Consider the following 23974-nt stretch of genomic DNA (forward strand, 5'->3'; position numbering starts at 1 on the left):
CAGTAACTCCTTTTGGTACTGAGAACATAATCTTCAGAGTTCCTAGTTCTTTAGAAGAATTGTAATTATTTCTGTTATCGCATCTATAGACTGGTTTTTATTGTAGATCTAGGGAAATTTAGGAAAATGGAATCATTAAATTTTCACTAAACTACATCAAGGTAGATAGATGCACCCTTACCTCTGCCCCATAATAGCATTTTGCATTTGTGCTTTCACCTATAATAATATCTTGGTTTATCAAAATAAGTTGTCTGGACAATATTATGTTTAGATTAAGGACACTGAGGCAAAGGAAAGTTAAACAACTTTCCCACAGTTAAAAATTTTTAAAAATGGCAAGGCCAGGACTGTAACATTTCCTTCCCCGCCCTCTGGTTCTGTGCTGTGTCATGCCACCTCTCAAGTGGATATAGTGGGAGAAGTGCTGTATTTACCCCATGGACAATCGGTGAATGGGGAGGTAGTGCATACGGGGATTCCATAGTGTTGAAATGGCCACCTCTGAGCTCTCAGGGTAAAAAGTCATTCAGATTAGATATATCTCAATAATTGTCTCTGACATCTGTTTATAAATTATCAACCCAAATTGAGTTATTTAATAAAATAATTTGTGTATGTCTGTGTTATTTCGAAACAGTAATGTTTAGATAAACCTCATTTGTGTGAACAGTCCTGAATAGTGCCTCTTATGACAGGGCATTTAGGGGGCTGTGGCAGCATGGGTAGCATAATACAGCAAACTATAGTTCTTTTGCAGAAGGGATTGTGATCAAAGACTTGGCTCTTGGGAGAAAGCAAGCTGATTTCACTTTAGTTGCATTCTTAATATTTAGAATAGTAAAGGCTTTCTGTAGGCATTTAGATAAAAGTTGAAATGAAATGTTTTACTCATGTGTATGGACAATAGCAGTAGTTAATTGTTTTCTCCTTTGAGTATTCTTTACCTCCTTATGGATCTGATTTTGATACCTTCGTCTTTTCCTATCTTGTTTTTGAAGAAAAAGTGATCAGCAATTTTCGAATCAACATAGGAACAAAAAATGTGTTTACAAAATTAAGCTCTCACTTTGTGCTTCTAGAGGATTACATTGCTAAGTACAGTCATATTTATTTGGAAGTGAGAAGTGATGTAGTCCATATAAATGATTTTTTTCAGAACCTTTATGTAGATTCACCCATAAACCCACTACCCTAACAATTTTTTTCACATAATTTTAATAGCTGCATTATATTCCATTGAGCTGTTCCATACTTTGCTTAGTGATTTTCCTATTTTTGGACATAAAAGTTTTTTCTAGTCACTTATAAGTAATATTCTTTTCTATTTGTTACTATAATTGTCCCATGAAAACTTTCAGTTTGAGTTCAGGCATAAAAGTAAGAGCAATTTTCCTCACACGCAGACTTTGAGATGCCTGTTTTCCTTTCTTTATGTATACATGGTTGATAACTGCCGAAAAATGTGGCCTTAATTACTAATCAGAGGCAAAAATCGTATTGAACGGTAATGCTTTTGAATAATCTCTGGGGTAAGTGACTTCAGCAGCCCAGTCTGCAGTAATTGAAAGGATCAGTTCTATCAGTAAATGAAATCTGTTCTGGAAACCCAAATCTCTTAATAAATTCACTTTTATACAGGGTTTATGTGTATGGTAACAACTCCCACTAGTAAAGACGCTGCTTCTTAGATGAGTAATTTGAGTGGCTGGTTGACTCGAAAACTGGCTCAAGAGATCTCTGAGTAGGAGGAAGGTGTCCAAGCCTAGACAGATGTGAGAAAAGAATTGGAATCCTAAAATGTGCAAATGATAATAATGATTACAAATTTTTATTAAGCGCTTAGTCTGTCAAGCCTAGTATTAGGCACTCTATAACTGTTATCTCATTAATTCTTATGACACCCCTATGAGGAAGGTATAATTATTATCTTCAGGACAGATAAGAGAGAAAACTGAGGCAAATACTGGAAGTGCACCGTCAGGACCTCCTCTTAACCACTAGGCCAAACCAAATAGCAGTTATTTCTTGATGGACCATCTTGAACTGGTTGAACCTAATTAAAATACTAATAATGCTAATAATAATTTACTGAGTGTGTTGGGCACAGAACTAAGCACTTTATGTGCATTAAACTCATCTAATTCTCTCCGGGACTCTGAGATATGTTCTCATGTTTACCCCCATTTTACAGATTAGAAGACTGAGGTACAGAAATGTTAACTTGCCTAAGGTCGCACAGATAAGTGGCAAAACTGGGAACTGAACTCAGAGAGTCTGAGTTCCAGGCCTTGTCTCGAAATACTTCCTCAAATGTACATTTAAAAATAAATTATATGTACCTGCTTATCTGTTTTTTTCTCTTTAAAAATATTAACATTCGTTTGAAATGACAATCTGTATGATTATTTGCATATTCTGCTTATGAGTGCTAACTAACTGGTTGTTTGGCACAGGTATGAGCAGTTGTGCCAAAACTTAATAAAAACACACCTCCACAGTCTACAAGGTACTAATGGAAGTAGTGCTTTTAGTTGCCTTTCTAGTTTCAGATAAATTTACTCAGAGTTAATTTTCCTCTGAATAAATGTTTAGGTTTTAAGAGTGTAAGTTTCTCTTTCTCCATATCAGTTATGCTCAGCTATATCAGAGCCTGTGAATATTAAGAAAAGTTATTAAAATGTCAGTTAACAAAATTTATTTACAAATTTATTTTTAAAAATTTTAGAAAATACTTTTTGTTGTGTTCTGTTGTTCAGAATATATAATTGATAGATCAGAAGTATTTTGTACTTTTTTTCCCTAAATGACCACAAGACTGAAACTGTTCTATGTTCAATAGTTGTGGATTGTGAAAGTTATGCAGTGCACTCTGGTTGAAGGCTCTATTTTTTAGCTCTCTCTCCTAATATTCTGAGAAAAACTTGGTCAAAATATATGTACATAAGAAGGGCTTTAAATATGATCACTGTATTGGAACATTACGTATACATTGTACATATATTGGAGCTGGCATGGGTAAAATCTGTAATTTAATTTTTCTTTAGTATAGTTGATTGTAACACTAAGCATTAATGTCAATAGCATTAATATAAAACATATAATCTAATATAATTATACAATTAATGTAAGTATAGTTGAGTGTGACCTATTTTCTATAGATCACTGTTTTAAATGAGCATTATAGTTGATGTGAGAGTCAAATAGTCTTCAGATTTTCATTAGAATGTAAGATTCTTAGTTTTTGGAGTCTTAAAGGGCATATTTTATAGAAAGTAAACAGAGGGAGATGTTTAATTAACACTGTCTAATATTGAAAAAGTTTATTGATTGATGGTGTATATATGCCAATGAGACGGCACCTATTTTGCTAGTTTGTTCATGTTTACAAATGACCTGTATTTCCTTATATATTTGTGCATTGCTCTTCTGCTGTATGAAACTGAGAACCTGTTAAATTGGATAGATGATTAGAAGTGAGTGTAACCAATAACTACATGCCAGGTGTGACAGTGGCTTTGTTTCATGTGTGGATTGTTGTATAATCAGGAGCTCCTGCAAAATCTGTATCTAAAGTTTCCACAAGATCCTGCTGATCATGACACACAATGATTTTGAGCTTGTTTTTAGGAAGGGAGCCCTCTGTTGCTTCTTATTTAATTTTGTCCTTCTGTAGTTATTTTTTGAGACAGCTGAGTTCTGGTGTTGCTTGTCCCTTTGGGATATTTTTAATTGGTTATTTTTCGTATTACAGTCCGAGACCTGCAAAATTTACAGAGCGCCCTCGGCCTGGAGTTCAAATGATCTGTTCTTCTTTTAGTGCTGGTAAGATTTTTTTTCTTCCTAATTCTCCACTTAAAGTTGTATAAGTTGTATTCTCCACTTAAAGTAGATACTCTAGTGGAACACATAAAATTTTGGAAAATACTTACTGTTGTAATATAAATCATATTCTCACGTGCATACCAGGGGATGATCGTAAACTAGTTTATAAGTATTTGAACTTTGCTCGAGTTTAGCTTATATACTCATTTGATTGAGTGTATAAATGATTAAGACTTTTCTTTAAGAAGACCATAATTCTTTGGTAGGAGGGATAAAATAGTTTCAAAATTGACTGTTAAAGAATAAGTCTTTGAATAATTATCTCTTTGAAAGAAAAGTATTTTTAAATCTGTTTTATATTTTTATGGATTTTGGAGGCACACATAGCTAAGTAAAATAGGTTGATAGATATTTGTACATCTTTATTAATTACTTTGCTCCAGATTATTCTTATTCGCTCTTTAAAAAGTAGTGGTATAGCAACGCTAAGATTCCAATTATGTTTTGAGTTTTTGTAGCAGCATTTTGAATGGATATTAGAGTCTTTTTAAACAAATTATGATCCGGAGATTTTAAGCGAATTGATGAGAGAATGAAACACGAATTAATGTTCCTAATACCAGTTCCTTCCACGTTTATTTCCGGCTTTACCTTTTCTTTTCCTTTCATAATTGTGGAGAGCAGTAGTACCTGAGATAAGAGATTGCAAACTGAGGACATGAATCTATTTTTGCCATACTAATATCTAAACATCTTTATATACTAGCTTCTAGATTTCCACTGCTACTGCCATGAAGACAGTTTTACTTCTAGCAGTAGCATAATTACAGGCACTACATATGCTTCAGAGTACTCTAGGTGCAATTATATATAGCACTGTTTTCAGCACTATGGGAGGGTATTGATTCCAAGAGAGAGTAAATTGCATATACAAATAACTGTAATGCAGAGTAGAATGTATTTGCTACAAGACAAAGTCTGAGTGAGAGTTCAGAGGAGAGCAGGCTTATTTGATTACAAGTCTGTAAAGCCTGTAGTGAAGGCACTGGGCCCTAAAAATTTGATAGGGTTTTAACAGATGGGAAATGAGGCAAGAGAGGGATTTCAGCAGAATTAAAAGACATGTTTTCTAGCAATGGTGACTGATAATTTTAACGTGATTATGTAGTTACTTGGTGAAATCATTTGTTAGAAGAAAACTTCTGTAAACATTGAAAAATTCTTCCCAGGCAAAGCTTATGTTAGCAGACTTTCTTAATTTCAGGTTAGATGTATTATATACATTAGGACAAGTATGAATAGTTTTAGAATGAAATATTAGTCATTCAACATATATTATGATAATGTTGCTTGCATTTATTATTTAATTTCCAGAGATTCTGACATTGTGTCTTACTCATAAATGTTTGGTGTTATTCCTCAGGTGGAATGTTTCTGGCCACAGGGAGCACAGATCATATTATTAGGGTTTATTTTTTTGGATCAGGTCAGCCAGAGAAAATATCAGAATTGGAGTTTCATACTGTAAGTATTGCTGAAAAGAGTTAGATGAGTACAATTTAAATGAGTCTAACGGTTTATATTCAGGATCCTCTTTTTTGTTCATCTGTTTATATATAGGACAAAGTTGACAGTATCCAGTTTTCCAACACTAGTAACAGGTAAAATAATTATTTTTGTTTGTCAAATTGAATTCCAGTTTTTAAATTATGAAATAAAGACAATTCTTATGGTCAGGTTTTAGTTAGATTTGTATATTAATTAGCCACCTAAAATAAAGGTCTTGACTAGTTATAATGAAAAGTCAATATAGCCTTCACATGCCTGTGAACACGTCTTTATGTTTTATCTGTAATAATGTTAGTTTATTTGGCCACTGTTTTTTTAATAATAGGGACTTTTATCCACCCCACACATTTTCTATACATATCAAAGTGTAAAGAAACTTAGTAGAGATTGGAAATGTATCATGATGTAATATTTGAGGCAGAACTGTTTATTGATAAGCTTAGATGACGTTGTGTAAGTTTTCTCATGTTCTTGTTTTAAATTAAAAAAAGATATTTCTACACCTGATTAGAATGAGTCAAGTTCTTTAATGTTGAAAGGAAAATCTGTGTTTTCCATTGGAAAATATCAGTTCTCTTTCTAAGGTAGCAAATAGTGGCCTTGAATCACTTTTGAATGTTATTTGTGAGACCTAGCCGTGCACATTAGAATGTGTATATGTATTTAAAATTTTTAAAGCCCATGAAGTTTCAGAAATTCTTAGATTCGCAGAGAATATCAGATAGAGTAATCTCTATTATATTAGAATGCTGTGTAAGTAAAGATGAATACTGTCTTTTTTAGCATTTTTAAAAACATAACTCTATTGGAAAGTGCATTTTGGTAGAGCACATATGATTTTTTTCTTTGTGGGGTGGGCTCCTTTGCAGGTTTGTAAGTGGCAGTCGTGATGGGACAGCACGTATTTGGCAATTTAAACGAAGAGAATGGAAGAGTATTTTGCTGGATATGGCTACTCGTCCAGCAGGGTAAGAGATCAAATTTGAAATATTACATAGATATAGCTAGAACATTTAAAGTTGTAAAGCTATATTACAGGTTGGTGTGACTCTCAGCCTATAAATGCATGTATCATAAACCATGTTAAAATGATCACTTTTCTGTAATAACTAGAGGTGCTTTTGGAGATGAAGATGTTGATTTTTATAAAATGAATTTTTGCCCTGTTTGAGAAGACCTGCTGCATTAATGATTCCTTTCAGTTCAGTTTTGTTAAGAGGAGGATGATAGTACTGTAAGAATAGCTGCAAGTTTTACTAGTTTTTTCAGAAAGCAGAACATATTATAATGTTCCGTCTGACACAGGGATGATGTGGTATATCCACTGGTTGTCTCCAGCCAAGAGAAGTTATACTACACGTTGTAACTGTTATTTTGGTTTTAATATTTTATCATTTTTCTCTGTTTGTATTTGTGTGTAGTAGTCTCGGAAGGGACAGCAAAGTAGTTAGCAGGGAATGACAGCAACAGTAAAAGATGGCGAGTGAGCAGCATGGCACAGAGTTCCTGGATCCAGAAAGAGTTAAAGCCAGTAATATTTACTCAAGGTCATCTATTACTAAGGACTTAGGAGTGCTGGAATCCTGATTTTGCCGACTCCGTGCAGTGATTTTTGCCATCGTTCTTTGTTGGTTCAAACTATTCTTAATTACCGTGTTAAACAATAGTTAGTTATCCATGTTAATAAATGTAACCTATAAGAAAATACATTTAGGTTTTTGTCATATTGGTATTTTAATAAATAATATCAGTGTAAACAAATACTGCCTCCATCACTTTCAGCCAAAACCTTCAAGGGATAGAAGATAAAATCACAAAAATGAAAGTAACTATGGTAGCATGGGATCGGCATGACAATACAGTTATAACTGCAGTTAATAACATGACTCTGAAAGTTTGGAATTCTTACACCGGTCAACTAATTCATGTCCTGATGGTGAGAAAAAAAGACTAATTTTTATTTGGTATAAACTGAAGCTGATTGTAGAATAGAATATTTTCATTAAGAAATAAAGTCTTTTATATTATCTGAGATCTCTTACTTGCTGGCTGGGTAACAGGTCTTTGTGGGAGAATGGAAATAATTTTAAAATGCACTTAAACAGGTTTGGCTTAGAAATATAGATCTTGCTATTTTTTAGTATGTAGGGCTGGATCAGTAAATAATATTCTCAGGTTTCACCAAATGATAGCAAATCCCTGGACAGTGATACTAGCTCAGCTTTGTTATTATACATCGATAAATTTGAAGATTTTTACCACTTTAATAACTCTTAAAACTCATATTTTAGAAATGTTGTCCTGTTGGTGTTTGAGTTTTCTTTTTATCTTTTAATATTTGTAATGCTTTGCCACTTAAAAAATATTTCAGGGTCATGAAGATGAGGTATTTGTTCTTGAGCCACACCCGTTCGATCCAAGAGTTCTCTTTTCTGCTGGTCATGATGGAAATGTGATAGTGTGGGATCTGGCAAGAGGCGTCAAAATTCGATCTTATTTCAATATGGTAATTATCAGTCTCTTCATTTTATGGCTGTTAAAGACCTGGGGAGTTCTTGACACAGGTCCCCTGCATATCACAAAGGAAATCCATTTAAGAAACGGTTCAGACATTGTTTCCACTTTAAGTTTCAAAAAAGAGTTATTACTTATTCCATACTTCTATTGAGATACTAAATTTAAAAGAAAATTGATGTGCGTATTACTATACCTGTATATTGTGATAACTAGTTTAGTTTTTAAAATACTTTTAATAGTGAAACTTTGGTGAGAAACTCACAAGTATGAAAAGACAATATAGAGAAGAAAAATGTTTGGAAAACCATGTGAAGAAATTATAAATAAATATTTATATTGTGTTATTGTATTTCATCAGCAGTCCTCCAGTGCAACAGAATTTGATTCAAATATATCCATTTTAAAATTAAAACCAAAGCAACAGGTATTCTTGCCTTTTATCAAGTTATGGTATGTTAGGTATTTATTTGGGTTAAGCCCTTTTCCCTCCACATTTTGTTTCTTGTATAGATATTTAGCATATTTTGCTGAGTATTTGAATTGCAGTGGTTTAATACCACATACAACTCGTGCAGTGTTTCCACTCCTCTAACTACTGTATGAAGGCAAAAGCGCTCCGCTCCTCACATGCTGCTGTTGTGTATCTAGGCATACTTTTTTTGTCTACTTCCTGTATATCAGGGCTGCCTTTCAACAAAGAAAACAAAAAGGAAGGCATGTGTTTCTACTATTTCAGCATTTTTAAATTAAAAAAAAAAATCAATTATAAAAACCTCTAGTAATAAATCATAAAGCAATACAATTAATAGTGTGTGGCCAGAATTATTTTGCAAAAAAAAACTATTTGACAAAAAACGGTCATTTGTAAAATATAATGGCTTGTGAAAAATTTCATAAAAGTGACACTACTTGATTGATAATCATAATAAAGTGACTTCTATGTAGTAAGCAAGCAGAATATAAAAGGAATTTTTATTAGTGAAGAAATTAACTTTAGCTGTTGTCGTGGATATGCCTTAGTGTACATAAGGTAAGATATACAATTGGTCAAATTCTTATTTTTCTAAAAAGACTGTTAATTATTTGGGGTACAAGTGTTAGTGATAGATGGATTTCCTTAGTGATTATGTGTATAGAGAAGAATTTTTAAAAAGCGAATCTTTAAATATGCTCGTAAAGAATTTTTTCTTTTCTCCTCTTCTGTCCTTGGCGTTTCTGATTTGCTTCTTTTTGGAACATCTCTGCTGAATTAGGAAATAAGTCATATCTCAGTTTGCCTTTATAGCTTCAAAAGAACACAAATTGTGGGCTATACATGTTAGTTTCATATTTTCAAAGGTCATTGATGTACTAGTAGAGTGTTTGGAGGGAAAGTGTTCTCTCATACTTGAATATTGCTTTCACCTTTAAGTTATAAAGGTGAATTTTTTCTCATCAGGTAAGTTGATCACACTAATATTCCACATTATCAGTAGATACAAAAATTGCAGCACCTTGAGATTGAAGTGACTTGCTCTTAGACCAATAAAAATTAGTGATATAACCAGGAGTAGAAGTCAGCCATATTATATGGTATGCTTTTTGAAATTAGGTAAGGGATTAGTTACATTACTGCCTTAAAACGTATTATTTGCTTAATAAGAGTTTTAGATAAAGCTATTTTCCTGTTCTTTCTATGAATAAGAGAGAGAAAAGCCTCTAAAGGGTGGAAGAAACAAATTTTTGTAATAGTAGAACTGGATGGTATCTATTGAATCTTCAAACTGTGAGAAAAACAAAACATAGACTAAAAAGGATTAAAAATATATCTTGCATTTAAAAAGCTGGAACATAAGCTACGCCTCATCACATTAAAATATAGATACTCACTTTAATTTTTTGCATGCTTTTTAATAGCTTCCAAAATCCTTCTACTTTGAAAATACTTAATACCTCATTTGGGTCTCATGAAAACCTTGTAATATAATTAGGGTAGATTTTATTGTTACTGGTTTTATGAATGGAGAAACTGTACAGAGATGAAGTGATTTGCCCAGGTTTACGTAAATCACAAAGCTATCATATGGGCATTTGGGGTTTAAACCCATGATTTTTGTCCCCTGTTAATGTGTTCTTAATGCTATCTCTAGTTGTGGTTGGTCATTACATAGCTAATTCCCCAGCTATGTCCAGTTAGTGATATGTCCAGGGGGAAAATGTTTTCATAATGATAGTAACTTTGAGTAGATCTTTTGAGATCTTATTATGTAGCTTGATGATTTTTCTGTCTCTTAATTTACAAGTTACCTAAGTGCCCTACTTTTTGCTCTTCACTCCTTTGTTCATTTCATTGTTTTTTTGTTTTTTTTTTAATCTATAGGCAGATAGAAGATAAAGCATCCAGCATTGCTATTAAGAAAATAAAAACCATTTGAGGGAGAAGTAGAAGCTTGTGTTCACTGTCTGCTATCATGAATGTTGAGTTTTGGCTATAGTTATAACTATTTGGCTGTGTGTAGCTAATCAGTAAGTTTTTGAGTTACTAAAATAACATAGAAGTTGATCAAGTACAAATTCAATCCATGATATTAAATTGTACTAGTAATCATAAGTTCAATTTAATAAATACCTTTTCATCACCATGTAGAGGGATTCGTTATAGTATCTTGGATGGTTTAAGGATGAATAATTCTAGTGGAACATACCCCATTTCTAGACTAGAAATTGTAAAAGTTTACACAAAGTATTGAGATTAAGTAATATTTCATTTGAGTTTTTAGATTGAAGCTTATAAGTATTGAATAAATTCACTATTACACCTATGGCCAGAAAATAAGGAATGTAAACTGTACCTTTAAAAGAGCAAAAATTCTATATACAAATTCTTCAAAATACAGGTTTTTATCAAGTGTATTTTGAGAGTACCGCTTTAATGTTAGTCTTTTTATGATAATTGAATTTTCTACTTGAAATTTATAATGCTTTGCGAAAAGTAATGAAATCATGTAACAAATAATAATTTTATGTTAATCAGTATTCACTGTACTTTTCTCACCTATTACAGAAATTAAAAATCTTTAAAAATTTTTTAGAATAAAAAATCTTGTATCTTCAGTGGTTTCAAAGGTGGAATGTTTTAAAAGTCCATGTTTGACGTATGGTAATTGCATTTTAATAGATTTATTAATAAAGTTAATAAATTTTAAAATATTTTGAAACATTAACATTTTATTGTAATATGGCACGTGATATTCATCATTCAGATAAATTTTCTAATTCCTTTTTTCTTTTTCCTGTATCAAGTACAGTTTTTAAAATATTTTAGCACCACCTAAATCTGTAAACAGATTAAAAGATTTAAGATTGAGAGTTGAGATAAAAATATTTAATTTCTTGTATGCTTACATAATCCCCTAATTCATTTCATTTCAAAATCTTATAAATTCTCAACTTGCTGGTGGTGGTGTCTAGAAAAACTGATGGGGTTATTTTCCTCATTTTTATTGCTAGCTTTCCTCTTAATAGAGGATCTGAATGATAAAAGCAGTTGGGGGTGGGTGCTGGGTTTGTTTTTGTTACTTGGAAGAAGTGTATGATGAGATGGTATAACTCAGGGTATCAAATGGGATAGACAATACATGCTCCTTGCACTCCCCTGCCCCTCTGTTGTTTCATCTTTAACTAAAAATAAAATAACGTAAACTTTTAAAAGCGTTTGTTGGAAAAGCATAATATGTAAGGTGGAAGGCTCGAGCCTTTCTTTCCTCTTTTTTAATGAACCAGAGAAAGAAGCTAAAGAGAATATTGTAGAGGAGGTTGTGAACATAAGATAACTTTATTCTTTAAAAAAAAAAAAAAAAGAAAAAAACCTAAATTCTAGGCCTTAAGCTTTACTTATTTACATTCGTCGACTACCTCTGTCAATTATTCATGTTTCAGCTGAATAGATCCTATATAGCTTGAGTATTCAGGGCAAAAGTTGAGTATTTTGGGATATTTTATTGAAGACTGATAGTGTATATTAAGAATACTTCAAACTGTTGATGTATAGTTGAGCAAGCCCATGTTCTGTCTTTGGATGTGACAGGAGGTATCTTGTTTTGATAAGAGTTGTTCTAAATTCTAGTTAAAAGGCTGTAAACCTCCTATTAAATGCTAAGAGGCAGATAAATTATTTCACAGAATAACTTGAAAATGTGTGCAAACTCTCTGAACTAAAGTTGAGGGGTTTTGTATTATATTCCCCATACCCCCAAAAGAGGTAGGCAAGTTTAGAAGTTTAATACAACCATAAATGTTCCTAAAATACAAAGTTGTTTTTTATAGCCTTTTTTCCCTTTAAATTATCACAGTACAGCTAAGTTTTAACTACAAGTTTAATGAAATGAGTATTAACTTAATTTGAAAAGATATGAAAAGTGACTTTGAAATTTCTTAGTACTAGGCCATTTTATTATTAGGTAGAAAATAAAGATGTTTAGAGTGGGATTTGTAGCTTTCCTCGTGTCTCTGGCACTTTTGCTTTATCTTTTCTGCTCTCTTTTCTCTATTTCTATTGTTCTAGCTGTGTCTGTCTGTCTGTCTCTTTCTCTCCATATCGTTCTATTTCTGTAATGTTATTCAAAGCTCTAGTTCGTTGCCTTTTGTCTGGTTTTGATTTTAATTGAAGAGTACAGTGTCTCTGGCTAGAAAGCAATTTTACTGAATTTGATTTTTGCTTTGCTTTTGTTGTTTCATGGGTAAATTCCAAATAACAGTTTTCATTTATTTAATTAAATTTTCCTTATTTTTTGTAATTGTTAACCTTTCTTTTACTTGAGATTTTTAAAAAATGTTCCAGTGTCCACTAATCCAGAACAATATATTTCTCCTTGCAACGTTCCAAACAAGCAGAGGCTGCCAATCCACCACTCAGAATTTTTGCACATGCATACTTCTGACATTAACATGTTCTCAGTGTGACCTCTAGTTTAGTTTTGGACAATTGTAGCTGCATGTATCTAGGAAAGGGAGAAAGAAGCTCGAAATAGGTATATCTCGTATCGTGTTCTCTTGTGAACCAAGATTTCAAGACCTTTCTTTCTCTTCCTCTCTCTTCCTCCATCTCTCTTTCTCTTTCCTTTTTTCTTGTTCTTTCTCTCCTTCCTTCCCTCTTTCGTTCCTTCCCTTTTATCTCATTACCTATCTGTCATCATCTAACAAGATGTCATATACCTGCACTCTGTTTGTTAAAAGGATTTTTCTGATGCTTCCATTCTTTGTTTCAGCCTCTCTGCATAAGAAATTACCTTCAGTCTTCTGATTATAAACTTCAGTTATTGTCATTTTCTTTCAGGTTTCTGGGGTTCTTTAGATTCTGTCTGTCTCTTTCTCATCTATATCTTGATATCAAAAACATATCTCAATATTTGTTGCCATGAATCTGAGCTTGTCATAGTATATTATATTTGGTGAATTACTTTTTTATGTAGTAATTCTTTGACATGTTCCATGAGTTGCTATCAAAAGGATATTTTGAGATTTGATAGTTATAAGGGGAAGTATGTAAAATTACAGAATGTAAACATGCAGGTGAAAACATTTTGATTAGCAGATACTTGAGTGATTTTATACATAAACACAAAATATGGGAAGAGTAAGACGTGGTCCTTTTTTTATTTTTGTTTTTAATCCAGCTTGCAGTTAAGTTGGGGAGATAAAATATACCTGAAAAGATAAGTATGGCCAAATAGTTTGAAATGGTAGCGTGGCGTATGAGAAAAGATAATTGGTATATCTAAGGATGTAAGGATAACTTCAGGGTGGATGGTCAGAGGAGGAAGAATTGGAATTATGCCTTGAAAGATAAATAACAATTGTGTCAGAAGATAATTTTATAAGTAAGAGGAATATTATTTAAATAGCCAAATAAGAAATGTTAAGGCATGTTCATAGAGTAATTTGGAAAGTTTTTCTGGAATAGACTTTGAAAAATGGGTGATAAAATGAAAAGCATAAATTGAAGTGGCTTGTTGGTGCCCTCAAATTACTTGTAAACACAAAGAGTAGTTAACCTAGTGGGGGTTTTGGTGAATTACTTTATATTCTAGGAACAAGAGAAAAATATTTTGGTTGCCAGTGGTAGTGTTTCAGGTATGAAATTGGGTAGGTGGGGGAGATCTGCTTTCATCAGTGAAATCATGATGAAACATTGTAGCGACAGGTAGTAAATTTGTGAAAGAAAAACATACATAGGACTTGGTGTTCTGTGATGATAGAAGGATTAGAGCTGGAGAGTGACAGAAAATTTAATAAATGTGTTAAGAGTATTGAGCCTAGGTGATCTTGACAACAGTGATACTCTTGATGGAAATATGAGAGATGTGAGAGAAAACTGATTTTTTTAATACGTTTATTGTGACGTAGTGTTGGACTTTTTGTGGAAGTGGACAGCCAGCACTTGGAGATAGACTACTTGGAGAGGCTAGTTGTAGAGAAAAAGAAATGTAGTCTTCCGTGTAGAAAGATGTCTACCTCCTCATGGAGATAGAGAGGACAGTGTAGAGGGCTTAAAACTAAACATTTAGAAATACAGTTGACCCTTGAACAACATTGGCTTGAGTTGTGCAGGTCCACTTACATGCGGATTTTTTCAATAGTAAATACTATAGTACTACCCAGTCCGCGGTTGGTTGAATCCACGGGATGCAGACCGTCGATACAGAGGAACTGCGTTTATATGGAGGACTGGCTGTATAGTTATATGTGGATTTTTGACTGTGCCAAGGGTTGGCGCCCCTAACCTCCTTCATTGTTTAAGGGTCAACCTTAGTCATGTTTAGCGGAATGGAGAAGAGATTGCAATCTCCAGAAAGTGTGTTGGGGAGACACCATGCTATGTCAGAGAGGCCAAAGGAGGAGAATCAGTTTCAAGGAGGACTTGATTAATAGTATTACTTCCCTCAGAGAAATCAGAATATGGGTAAACAAAATGGTGTTAAATTTGAAGATGAGTTATTTATTTTGGTAATACACTTTCCTTTTGATGAACGTTAGAGTTGATTCTTCAGAATCACTTTTATATATCTACTGGTTTTATTAAGTCAGTTACAACAGTTTCCTTTTTTATATAAACTTATTTGTCTTGGCACCATTTATTTTCAATAGCTATCTTTAATTCATATGTAATAATGTTACAATTAAAGAATTTTCAATGTTAAAGTAAACATTTATTTAGGAATAATCTTTTAAAGTAACTTGATGACACCTGGACTGTTGGAGTGTGGATAGCTTCCCTTAAGATATATTCTTGGTTTACATTGTTACTATAGTAGTAATTAGAAGGTGACCTAAGCATATTTTAACCATAGGTATGACAGTGTCTATCTCCAGTATCTAGTGTACATTCTTAATTAAGTTTTATTTTCCCCCAGGATGATAAGCTTTAAAGGTTCTTTATACATAAGGAAGACTTTCTAAGGGTAATTCTTAGCATAAATTTAGTTTCTCAGCTCTTTTATTCTTGGGATATGAATCTATCCGATAAAATTATTAGGATATTTTGAAAGGTTCCTAATTTGAAATTGCTGAGTATTTTCTAGGTGAGATACTTACTCCCTTCTAATCAATGGTATATTTTAAAAAATGAATGAGACCGCAAAATTGACCGTGGTCATAGACTTGGAATAATTCCATAAAAGGATGATTCTGCCTAAGAAAGCCAATATTTTTAAGCATCCTGATTTGTGTTGAGTTCCTTTAGGAGTACATACTTCTCATATTCATCTCTATGTGTGTTCCTCACAATTGATGTAATTTAGACCCTATAATTTTAGTCTGCATTCTGGTGCTTTTAGCATACCTCATTTTCAGATTGTCCAGTTCTTCCAAAAAAGGCTTCCTGAATATTAGGTGTTAGGATTTTAGAAGTGGGTAGGACTCTAGTGATCATTGAAGTGACCTTTATCATTTCCCAGAAATATTAAGTGATTTACCCATTACTAGAGGAGAGGTCTCTTCAGTCCTAGGTGTCACTCTTCTGTCTCCTTTAATTATTCATCTTTCTACTTCACAAGAATTATATTAGAAGTTGTGGATTGTATTCTGCCTTGAAAGGGGTACTAGTATTCTTCATTAAATATGACAATTCTATCATCATCAAAGCTCTTAATTCATAAGTTTTTGCATTGATTTTATTTTTTCCAAGTTCAGTGTAAACTTCTAAACTAACAAGATTGTGCTGCTCATTTCTTGGAAATATTTCTAGAATTCTTCAGTCAGTATGAGAATTTTCCTACAACGGAGTGATTATTTTAACTTGTCTGGTCTTTTCATCTCTTAACTTTAAAAAACAAAACAAAATAACCTTATCACAGTCGCTGAATGTATTTTTCTATTTTCTTTTAACTCCTATTCTTCTTGAAATTTTTACACTTACTAGTGAATATTACCTCATGGATTTTCTCAGCTTTCCTTACTGTGGTTTAGCAAGTATGAGTTTTATTATGTGGTCTTTGTTTACATATGTCCCAAATAATGTTTAGCAAGCATACTTGATATTATTAGGGAAATAGTTCATCTAAAATTCACTGATTTTGAAAATTTGTTATTATTCATTTCTTTCTATTTTTAAACTTACTAGAGCATGCTATAAGTACTAGCATAAGTTATGTACAATATTAAATTTTTTGTTGACTTTTTCTGTTGAGCATTTAATTTTATGATAGGTTCATATACCTTTTTATCTAAATGTATTTTTTAATTGAAGTGTAGTTGATATATAATATATATAGGTGCATATAACTTTAATATGAATAGAAAGGATATTTTCTTCCTTTTAGTTTTTGAACGTAAATCTCATTGCTGTCTAGTTACACATGCATATTCAAATAGTGCCTTCATTATTAAATTTTTTCGTTAAGAATTCTTAGTTATAAATATTCTGACCCTGGTTTAAGAAGATGAAATCCTTTTCAGAGAGAAGTATTTAACTATTTTTAATGGTTGGCTTAGTTAATTATAGCATAAATCATAAAAATAGCTAGGGTATATTTAGCTATATAGGAAAGTAAAATATTTTCCTACTTTGTATCAACTGGAAAGGCTAGACAGCATTTTGTAGTTAGGGCTGTTTATTATCTGAGGAGCTTTTTCTGAAGATAAAGTTGGCATTTTACATAGTAAGGTTATGGGCACCTTTTCTAATTGGTTTGTAAGTAAAGCAGATCCATTGTCTTCTTTAATGAACAGTTCATCCAAATAATGTACTTTTGAAATACACTTTCATGTTCTCCATATAAAAGTCACTCTGGAGTTATGCAAATGGCTTATACCAAGAGAATTTGTACCATCCTGCCATATTCACAGTGGCATGTGTTATTGTATAGCAACACAGTGATCTTCAATAGGATTGCTATTTTTTCTTTGCTTTTTTAGAGCTTTAGAAGTTCTGCCTCTCCCAAGTATTCTCTCAGAGATCTTCTACCAACTGTAAATGTGGCAACATTGGTAGGTAGCATGGGTATAGGGTTGATAAATCCTCACCACCACTCCCCCCCCCCGGCCACCTCCCCAAAAGAAGAATGTAGAGCAAGATTGTCTAAACATTATATAAAGGATCCATGCTTATGAACATCCATCAGACACACTTTGGCATCGCTGAGTCAGACTCTCAGACCTCTTCCTCCGTTCTACCGTATACTTAGAGTTGTAAACTTAGAATAGTATTACACTTCTGGGAGCATTTATTATATTAAATTTATAAAGTAGTTGGGGTTTTTTTGTTTTTTGTTTTTTTTCTCTGTCTCGAGTGAATTGAGGTAAATAAAACATTTAACAACACATGGCCAAGACACTTTTAATTCTTTGGTCTTGAGTTTTTTTATGTAAAATTCTATATAGAGGTAAACTTTGTTCGTGTGATTAGGTATTATAACAGTTCATGTAACTTTTTATTTCCCTAGACAACACTGAAAAATAGAGATGTGAATCCTGACATTTCTGCTTACATTCTTTCGTTTTTGGAAAATACGAAGCTATATAGCTACTAATGCCCTTAGGTTAATCTGGAGAAGTAGTTCTTTCTTATTTTTGAATAGTTTTAAAGTAGACTTGGAATCAGTTCCCTTTCTCTGTTGTCTTATCCTCCAACTTTCTTCACAACCAAGAAATGATCCTGTTTCACCTACTCATTTTCTTGCTTTTATGTTATGTCTTTTAGTGTATTAGACGTTAGATTACTTCACCAGTTTTCTTTCATGTGATTAAATTTTAAAGAAAGTTATTCTTATTTCTTTTCCATTATTATCACCGTTCAAAACAGCATTAATAAACACCTGTGTGCTCATTCCTTCTTTTCAACAAGCCAAAGGAAAAATTAGTTTTCTTTTTGAGGTAATCCCATTTGTGGTACTATGTAAACTTCTTAGGCAGAGCCGTTTCTTTTAGAACAACATTTTCTCTTTTGACCAAAATGCAAACCTTCCTTGAGAAATCAACTGTTCTTCAAAATTTTTATTTCACTTCTGTACTTGGTGAACTGTACATTCATCCCTGTGCCATATTTTTAACACTAAAGGAAGAAAATGACCACTTCTCTCTTTTCCAAGCATTTACTGGGATATTGGGATATTACTAATAAAACCAATTTGTTCTAGATCAGTGGATACCGGAACAGAGAGGAGGTATTTCTTACCTGATAATGTGTGTGTGTTCCGATTCTGCTAATCCAGAAATCCAGTCACATTTGTTGAAAATCATCCTTAGTTGTTATTTGTTAGGGAGTCAACTCCCTATTTTAGTTGTTTTCTGAAATTCAGTCCCTAGTTGTGCTTTAGATAGGGTAGAATTTTTACCTCTTTCAGAACACTGCTAAAGAAGTTTTCAACTGGAACATAGTCTGAAGAAGCACTGAGAGCAAAAAAATTCAGAGTGGTGATTGGCCACCTCTGTTTGATTGACAGGTTGCAGGGAGAAACCCATTCGTTCTGGATTAATGGAACTGGAAAACAGAAAACAATTATCAGGTAAAAAAAACCTTTTCTTTAACCTTTGAAATTCACCATTTAAAAAATGAGTCAGACCATCAAGGGAATTTATTACCAAAAAGAAAAATTTAGTGTCTTGTGAGCAGTGATCTCTGGCTATTACTTCAAGAGTTACCCAAAAATCGCTACAGTTACTCCACATTGTCAGCCTTTGCTGAAAGGGCTTGATTAAATGCAGATAAGACGGACTGTAAGGCGCAATTAACATTTTAAATCTGGGTTAAAGACATGAAGCAGAACTATGGGTGGGGGAGAATGGTGGTGTTTTATTTCCTGACTTGTGTCTGGTCTATGGATAAAGATAATACGTTGTTTTTCAAGGCTTTTAATCTGGCACTTTTCATGAATATTCACAAATTTTGTTACTATACTGTGTTTGTTATATCTTCACTTCATTAGGATATATACTTACGTATCTTTTATCATAGAATTTTAGTAACAATAGTGACCAGCCAGTTCTTTATATTTTAATGGCAGTTTTCTGATTGTTGGTTAAATACATTTCAGATCGAAGGCCAAGGACATGGTGCAGTATTTGACTGCAAATGCTCTCCTGATGGTCAGCATTTTGCATGCACAGACTCTCATGGACATCTTTTAATTTTTGGCTTTGGCTCCAGTAGCAAATATGACAAGGTAGAGTACGATGACTATATGTCTTCTCCTTATAGTTGTTTGTTTGTTTGTTTTTAAATCCATAGATGTTTAGGGGTTGTATTTTGGGGAGGGAAGTGATAATAATCTTTATATTTCAGAAGAAATAACCTTTTACTTAGCCTGCCAGAAAGGTCTAGGTTGCAGTTTTTAGGTTGGGGTATATAAGATGGGTGTTGGAGATGTCCATAGAGAGGGATTCGTTGAAATTATGTAAAATGTTTTACTTATATGGAGAATATGCATTTGTCTGGGGTACAATTCTGTGGCTTTTATGTGGTTCTCAAAAAAATGTATGGACTACTGTGATGGTAGTTAATATTTTTAAATATTAAAGACCCTATCTGAGATTAGTGACTAAAAGATTTAAATGGTTTATTTGTGGTAGAGTTGTTTAAAAGGTTATCATAGTAAAAACTGAAGAGTTCAGGTTTAAGAAATTCCAGATTAAATGATAAAATTTAAAGTTACAGATGTGTCAGGTATGAGTTCATGTTAATAATTTTTATATTATTTCAGAAATTTTAGAGAAAATGCTTATTCTCTTAGAAAATCATGTCATTAATTTTTTATATTATTATTATATAAACCATGCTTACTGTATACTTACGGATTTTCTTAAATTGTATGAGTGGTTTCATTAAAGAGTTTAATTCAAAGAATAAATTGATTTCTCGTTGCAAAGTGCTAAAACAAATAATTACCATATTTAGTAATTTTAAAGATAAGATAAAGCATGATAGCCCTGGGAAAGTCAAAGTACTGCTGAAAGATTTATGCCTAGATTTAATTTTACCATTTAATTTGAAATTATGTAACTTATTTTTAATGTTTTTTTAATTCTTTTTATGAATACAGTCTCTTTCTATTCCAGGGAAACTTCAAAGCAGCTATTTTTCTTTTTCTTTTTCTTTTTTCTTTTAACGTCTTTATTGGAGTATAATTGCTTTACAGTGGTGTGTTAGTTTCTGCTTTATAACAAAGTGAATCAGTTATACATATACATATGTCCCCATATCTCTTCCCTCTTGTGTCTCCCTCCCTCTCACCCTCCCTATCCCACCCCTCTAGGTGGTCACAAAGCACCGAGCTGATCTCCCTGTGCTATGCGGCTGCTTCCCACTAGCTATCTGTTTAACATTTGGTAGTGTATATATGTCCATGCCACTGTCTCACTTTGTCCCAGCTTACCCTTCCCCCTCCCAGTGTCCTCAAGTCAAAGCAGCTACTTTTCTCATCATAAAATTTAATGTAGAACATACAAAGATTTATTTACAGTTAATTCAAGAAAATATTCTTTTATATTATTGTTTAATACCATGATTTATATTAAAATGTTTGCCTTCCATTGGAAGTCTATAATGATAAATTTTTCTTTGTCCAATCTTTTATGGGCCTTTCTTTTTATAGATAGCAGATCAGATGTTCTTTCACAGTGATTACCGGCCCCTCATCCGTGATGCCAACAATTTTGTGTTAGATGAACAGACGCAGCAAGCACCTCATCTCATGCCGCCGCCTTTTTTGGTTGATGTCGATGGTAACCCTCATCCATCAAGATACCAGAGATTAGTTCCTGGTCGTGAAAATTGCAGGGAGGAGCAGCTCATCCCCCAGATGGGGGTAACTTCCTCAGGTAGATGCTCATTTTAAGTCCATGCTAAATCTTCCTTTTCCTGTTGAAATCTTATAAAATTGATAAGTGGGTAGAACTTTGTTTTTAATTGTTTTGAACAAATGAGAGGTAAAATGATATTTATACTTCTTTAAAGTTCTTTGTATAATGCTTAAGTATTGCAAGGCAGTTAAGAAGCATTGGAGGTTTAAAGCAATAATTTTGGTCTGTATCTATTTATAACCTTCTGAGGACTAATAGGGTAAGTCTGTATTTGGTATGAGATGAGTCAGTTCATTTGTTTATTCATTCAGTAGCATACATTGTGAATCTCCTCTGTCGCTGGCACTTGCTAAGCTGCGGTATTCAGCAGTGAAGTAAACAGATGCAATCCTTGCTCTCGTGGAGTGAGTTAGATTAGTAAACAGTTGTAAACAAATACATAGTTAAAAATGATGATAAATTATTAAAGCGAATAATAGTAGTATGATGTGAGAGAGAGAATAAGACTAGATAGCCTAGGGGACTTCCCTGGTGGTCCAGTGGCTAAGACCCTGCGCTCCCAATGCAGGGGGCCTGGGTTCAATCCCTGGTCAGGGAACTAGATCCCATGTGCCGCAACTAAGAGTTCGCATGTGGCAACTGAAAGCTCCTGCATGCAACAAACGAAGATCCCATCCTGCATGCTGCAAGTAAGACCTGGCACAGCCAAATAAATAATAATAATAATAATAATAATAAAAGACTAGATAGTCTGTTCACGTTAACGATTGTTTTAAGAAGTGATCAACTTTTAAAAGTTTAAGAAAAGTTAAGATAGGAATGAAAAGTGATGCTGTTTTGGAGGGTGAAGTAATGGAGGGTGAAAGTTGAATTAGTTGAAGAATCGAATGGGAGTTGAAATGGAGTCAGGGTCTACAGGCTTCTTCCCTGCTTTTGGCAAGAAGAGTAGCACTAATTTATTAAGTGAAAATAATGGAAGGACTGTAAAGAAAGTTAAACCAGTTTTGCAATTATGAATCTTTGTTATATTTTAGACTAGGAAAATGTTTATGAAAATAGTTTAGGTTCTCGACTAGCATAAATGGGCAAAACTTCTAAGTAGATATGAAGGACATATATGGGATGTAATATATAATGAGTTAACTTTTAAATAATGAATTCAGATTCTGTAAGCAGCACAGAAAAATCAATCATCTCTTATTTTCTTAAAGGATTGGGCATGTGAAATTATAATGAAGAATCTAGAGTATGTGGAACTAAAATGTTTCAGTACGTGGACACAGCATGAACTCAATCTAAGAAAAGGCAGGATTTGAGAAATCTAGGCAGGCGTTCAGATTAGAGAATTCACAATTGTTAGAGAAGTCTTGGTCATAGGACTGAAATTAAGATAAATGTCTTCATTCCCTTAGTGGGGAACTGGCAAGACTCAGATCTTTCCCAGGTCTCAGTCAGGTACCTAGGCTGGGATTTCAGGGACAGGGAAATAAGAAAAGGACTCATTTATTAAAATATCAGCGCTACTTAATTATCGTGATTATTCTTCCCTTCATTTAACAGTTTTTAAAGGGCTTTCATAAATAACACTCATTTAATCCTTTTATCTGTGGTATCCCAATTCTAAAAATTGAGAAAATGAAAATTTAACAACATTATGTCTTGTTCAAGTTAAAGTACACGGAATCATAGGGACTCAAATCCAGCTCTGACTCCCAGTGCATTGTTCTTTCTTCCATGCCAACCTGCCCTTAGAGTAACAGGTGGACTTGATCTTGAAAATGAAAGACACCAGTTATAGTATTGGGGTACAAAAGAACCCAGAGCAATAATTATGGCTTCAGAGTGAGTCACAGAATTTTTAAGTGTTCTAGTAGTTCACAGAATTCAGGGTAAATATCATTTCCTTCATTATTTTTGACTTGCCAGGTACAAAAATAGAACAAAAGAAAAATACTTTTTGAAAAAACTTTAGCATCATTTCTAATTATATTTCTATTTGCAAATCTAGATCTGTAGTAAAATTCTTTTGGGGAAATAGAGTTAGGTAAACATACATGTTGGATATTGTAATAAGTTGGTTTGAGTGCAGTTTTGTTATATCTACACTGAACAATACACTTTAAATGTTTTCTCAGTTGTAAACTTGAGCTATATCAGATTCAAACATGAGATGTTTTCTCTCCAGTATACCAGGAAATAGGCATCCATAGGCATTTAAATTTTTACCTCTGTTCACTTTTACCACTTTCTAGCTTTGTGACCTTGGTCAAGTTATTTTATCTCATTGAATTTTAGTTTTCTCTTATGAAATGAAATAACCTTATGTGCTTAATACACGTAATTTCCTCTTTTCTTATACCTTCATACTACTACTGCTTCATTTCAGAATATACTTTGTATCTTACTAACCCACTCTAAAAGTCTGATCTCATCGAGTCCTTGCTTACATTCCCACACACCCGATATTAATTGCTGTTTTCTCTCCTCTTGTGGCAGTGCCTTTCATATATCTCATAACATACATTTTCTTATTTGTTCAGCAGGATTGAGCACCTTTATATGCCTAACATTGTTCTAGATTTAGAATTAGAATATTAAGATGGATAAGAAAATTCATGCTTTTGAAGAACTAAGTAGTGGGCTTCCTTTCTATATTGGGCTGAGTACTGAGGTATGTACACAGTCGGACCTCCGTATTCCTGGATTCAGCATCTGTGGAGTCAACCAACCCGTATAGAAGATGTTCGGGAAGAAAACTCCAGAAAGTTCCAAAAAGCTAAACTTGAAT

At 33.2% G+C, this 23974-nt stretch overlaps 1 protein-coding gene across 4 annotated transcripts in view; it reads left to right on the forward strand.

Moving 5' to 3' along the window:
* LOC118904894 (pleckstrin homology domain interacting protein) overlaps positions 1-23974 on the forward strand; it is a 125419-nt gene that overhangs the window by 48042 nt on the left and 53403 nt on the right. For all 4 annotated transcript variants that reach the window (XM_036870994.1, XM_036870995.1, XM_036870997.1 and 1 more), the window contains exons 10-17: positions 3755-3825; positions 5249-5349; positions 5446-5486; positions 6264-6362; positions 7177-7330; positions 7766-7900; positions 19422-19550; positions 20979-21204. In XM_036870994.1, the coding sequence (XP_036726889.1) occupies positions 3755-3825; positions 5249-5349; positions 5446-5486; positions 6264-6362; positions 7177-7330; positions 7766-7900; positions 19422-19550; positions 20979-21204 (956 nt within the window). The remainder of the gene's footprint in view (positions 1-3754; positions 3826-5248; positions 5350-5445; positions 5487-6263; positions 6363-7176; positions 7331-7765; positions 7901-19421; positions 19551-20978; positions 21205-23974) is intronic.

Source organism: Balaenoptera musculus, chromosome 12 (genome assembly GCF_009873245.2).
Source record: "Balaenoptera musculus isolate JJ_BM4_2016_0621 chromosome 12, mBalMus1.pri.v3, whole genome shotgun sequence".
In the NCBI taxonomy this organism is placed as follows: domain Eukaryota; kingdom Metazoa; phylum Chordata; class Mammalia; order Artiodactyla; family Balaenopteridae; genus Balaenoptera; species Balaenoptera musculus.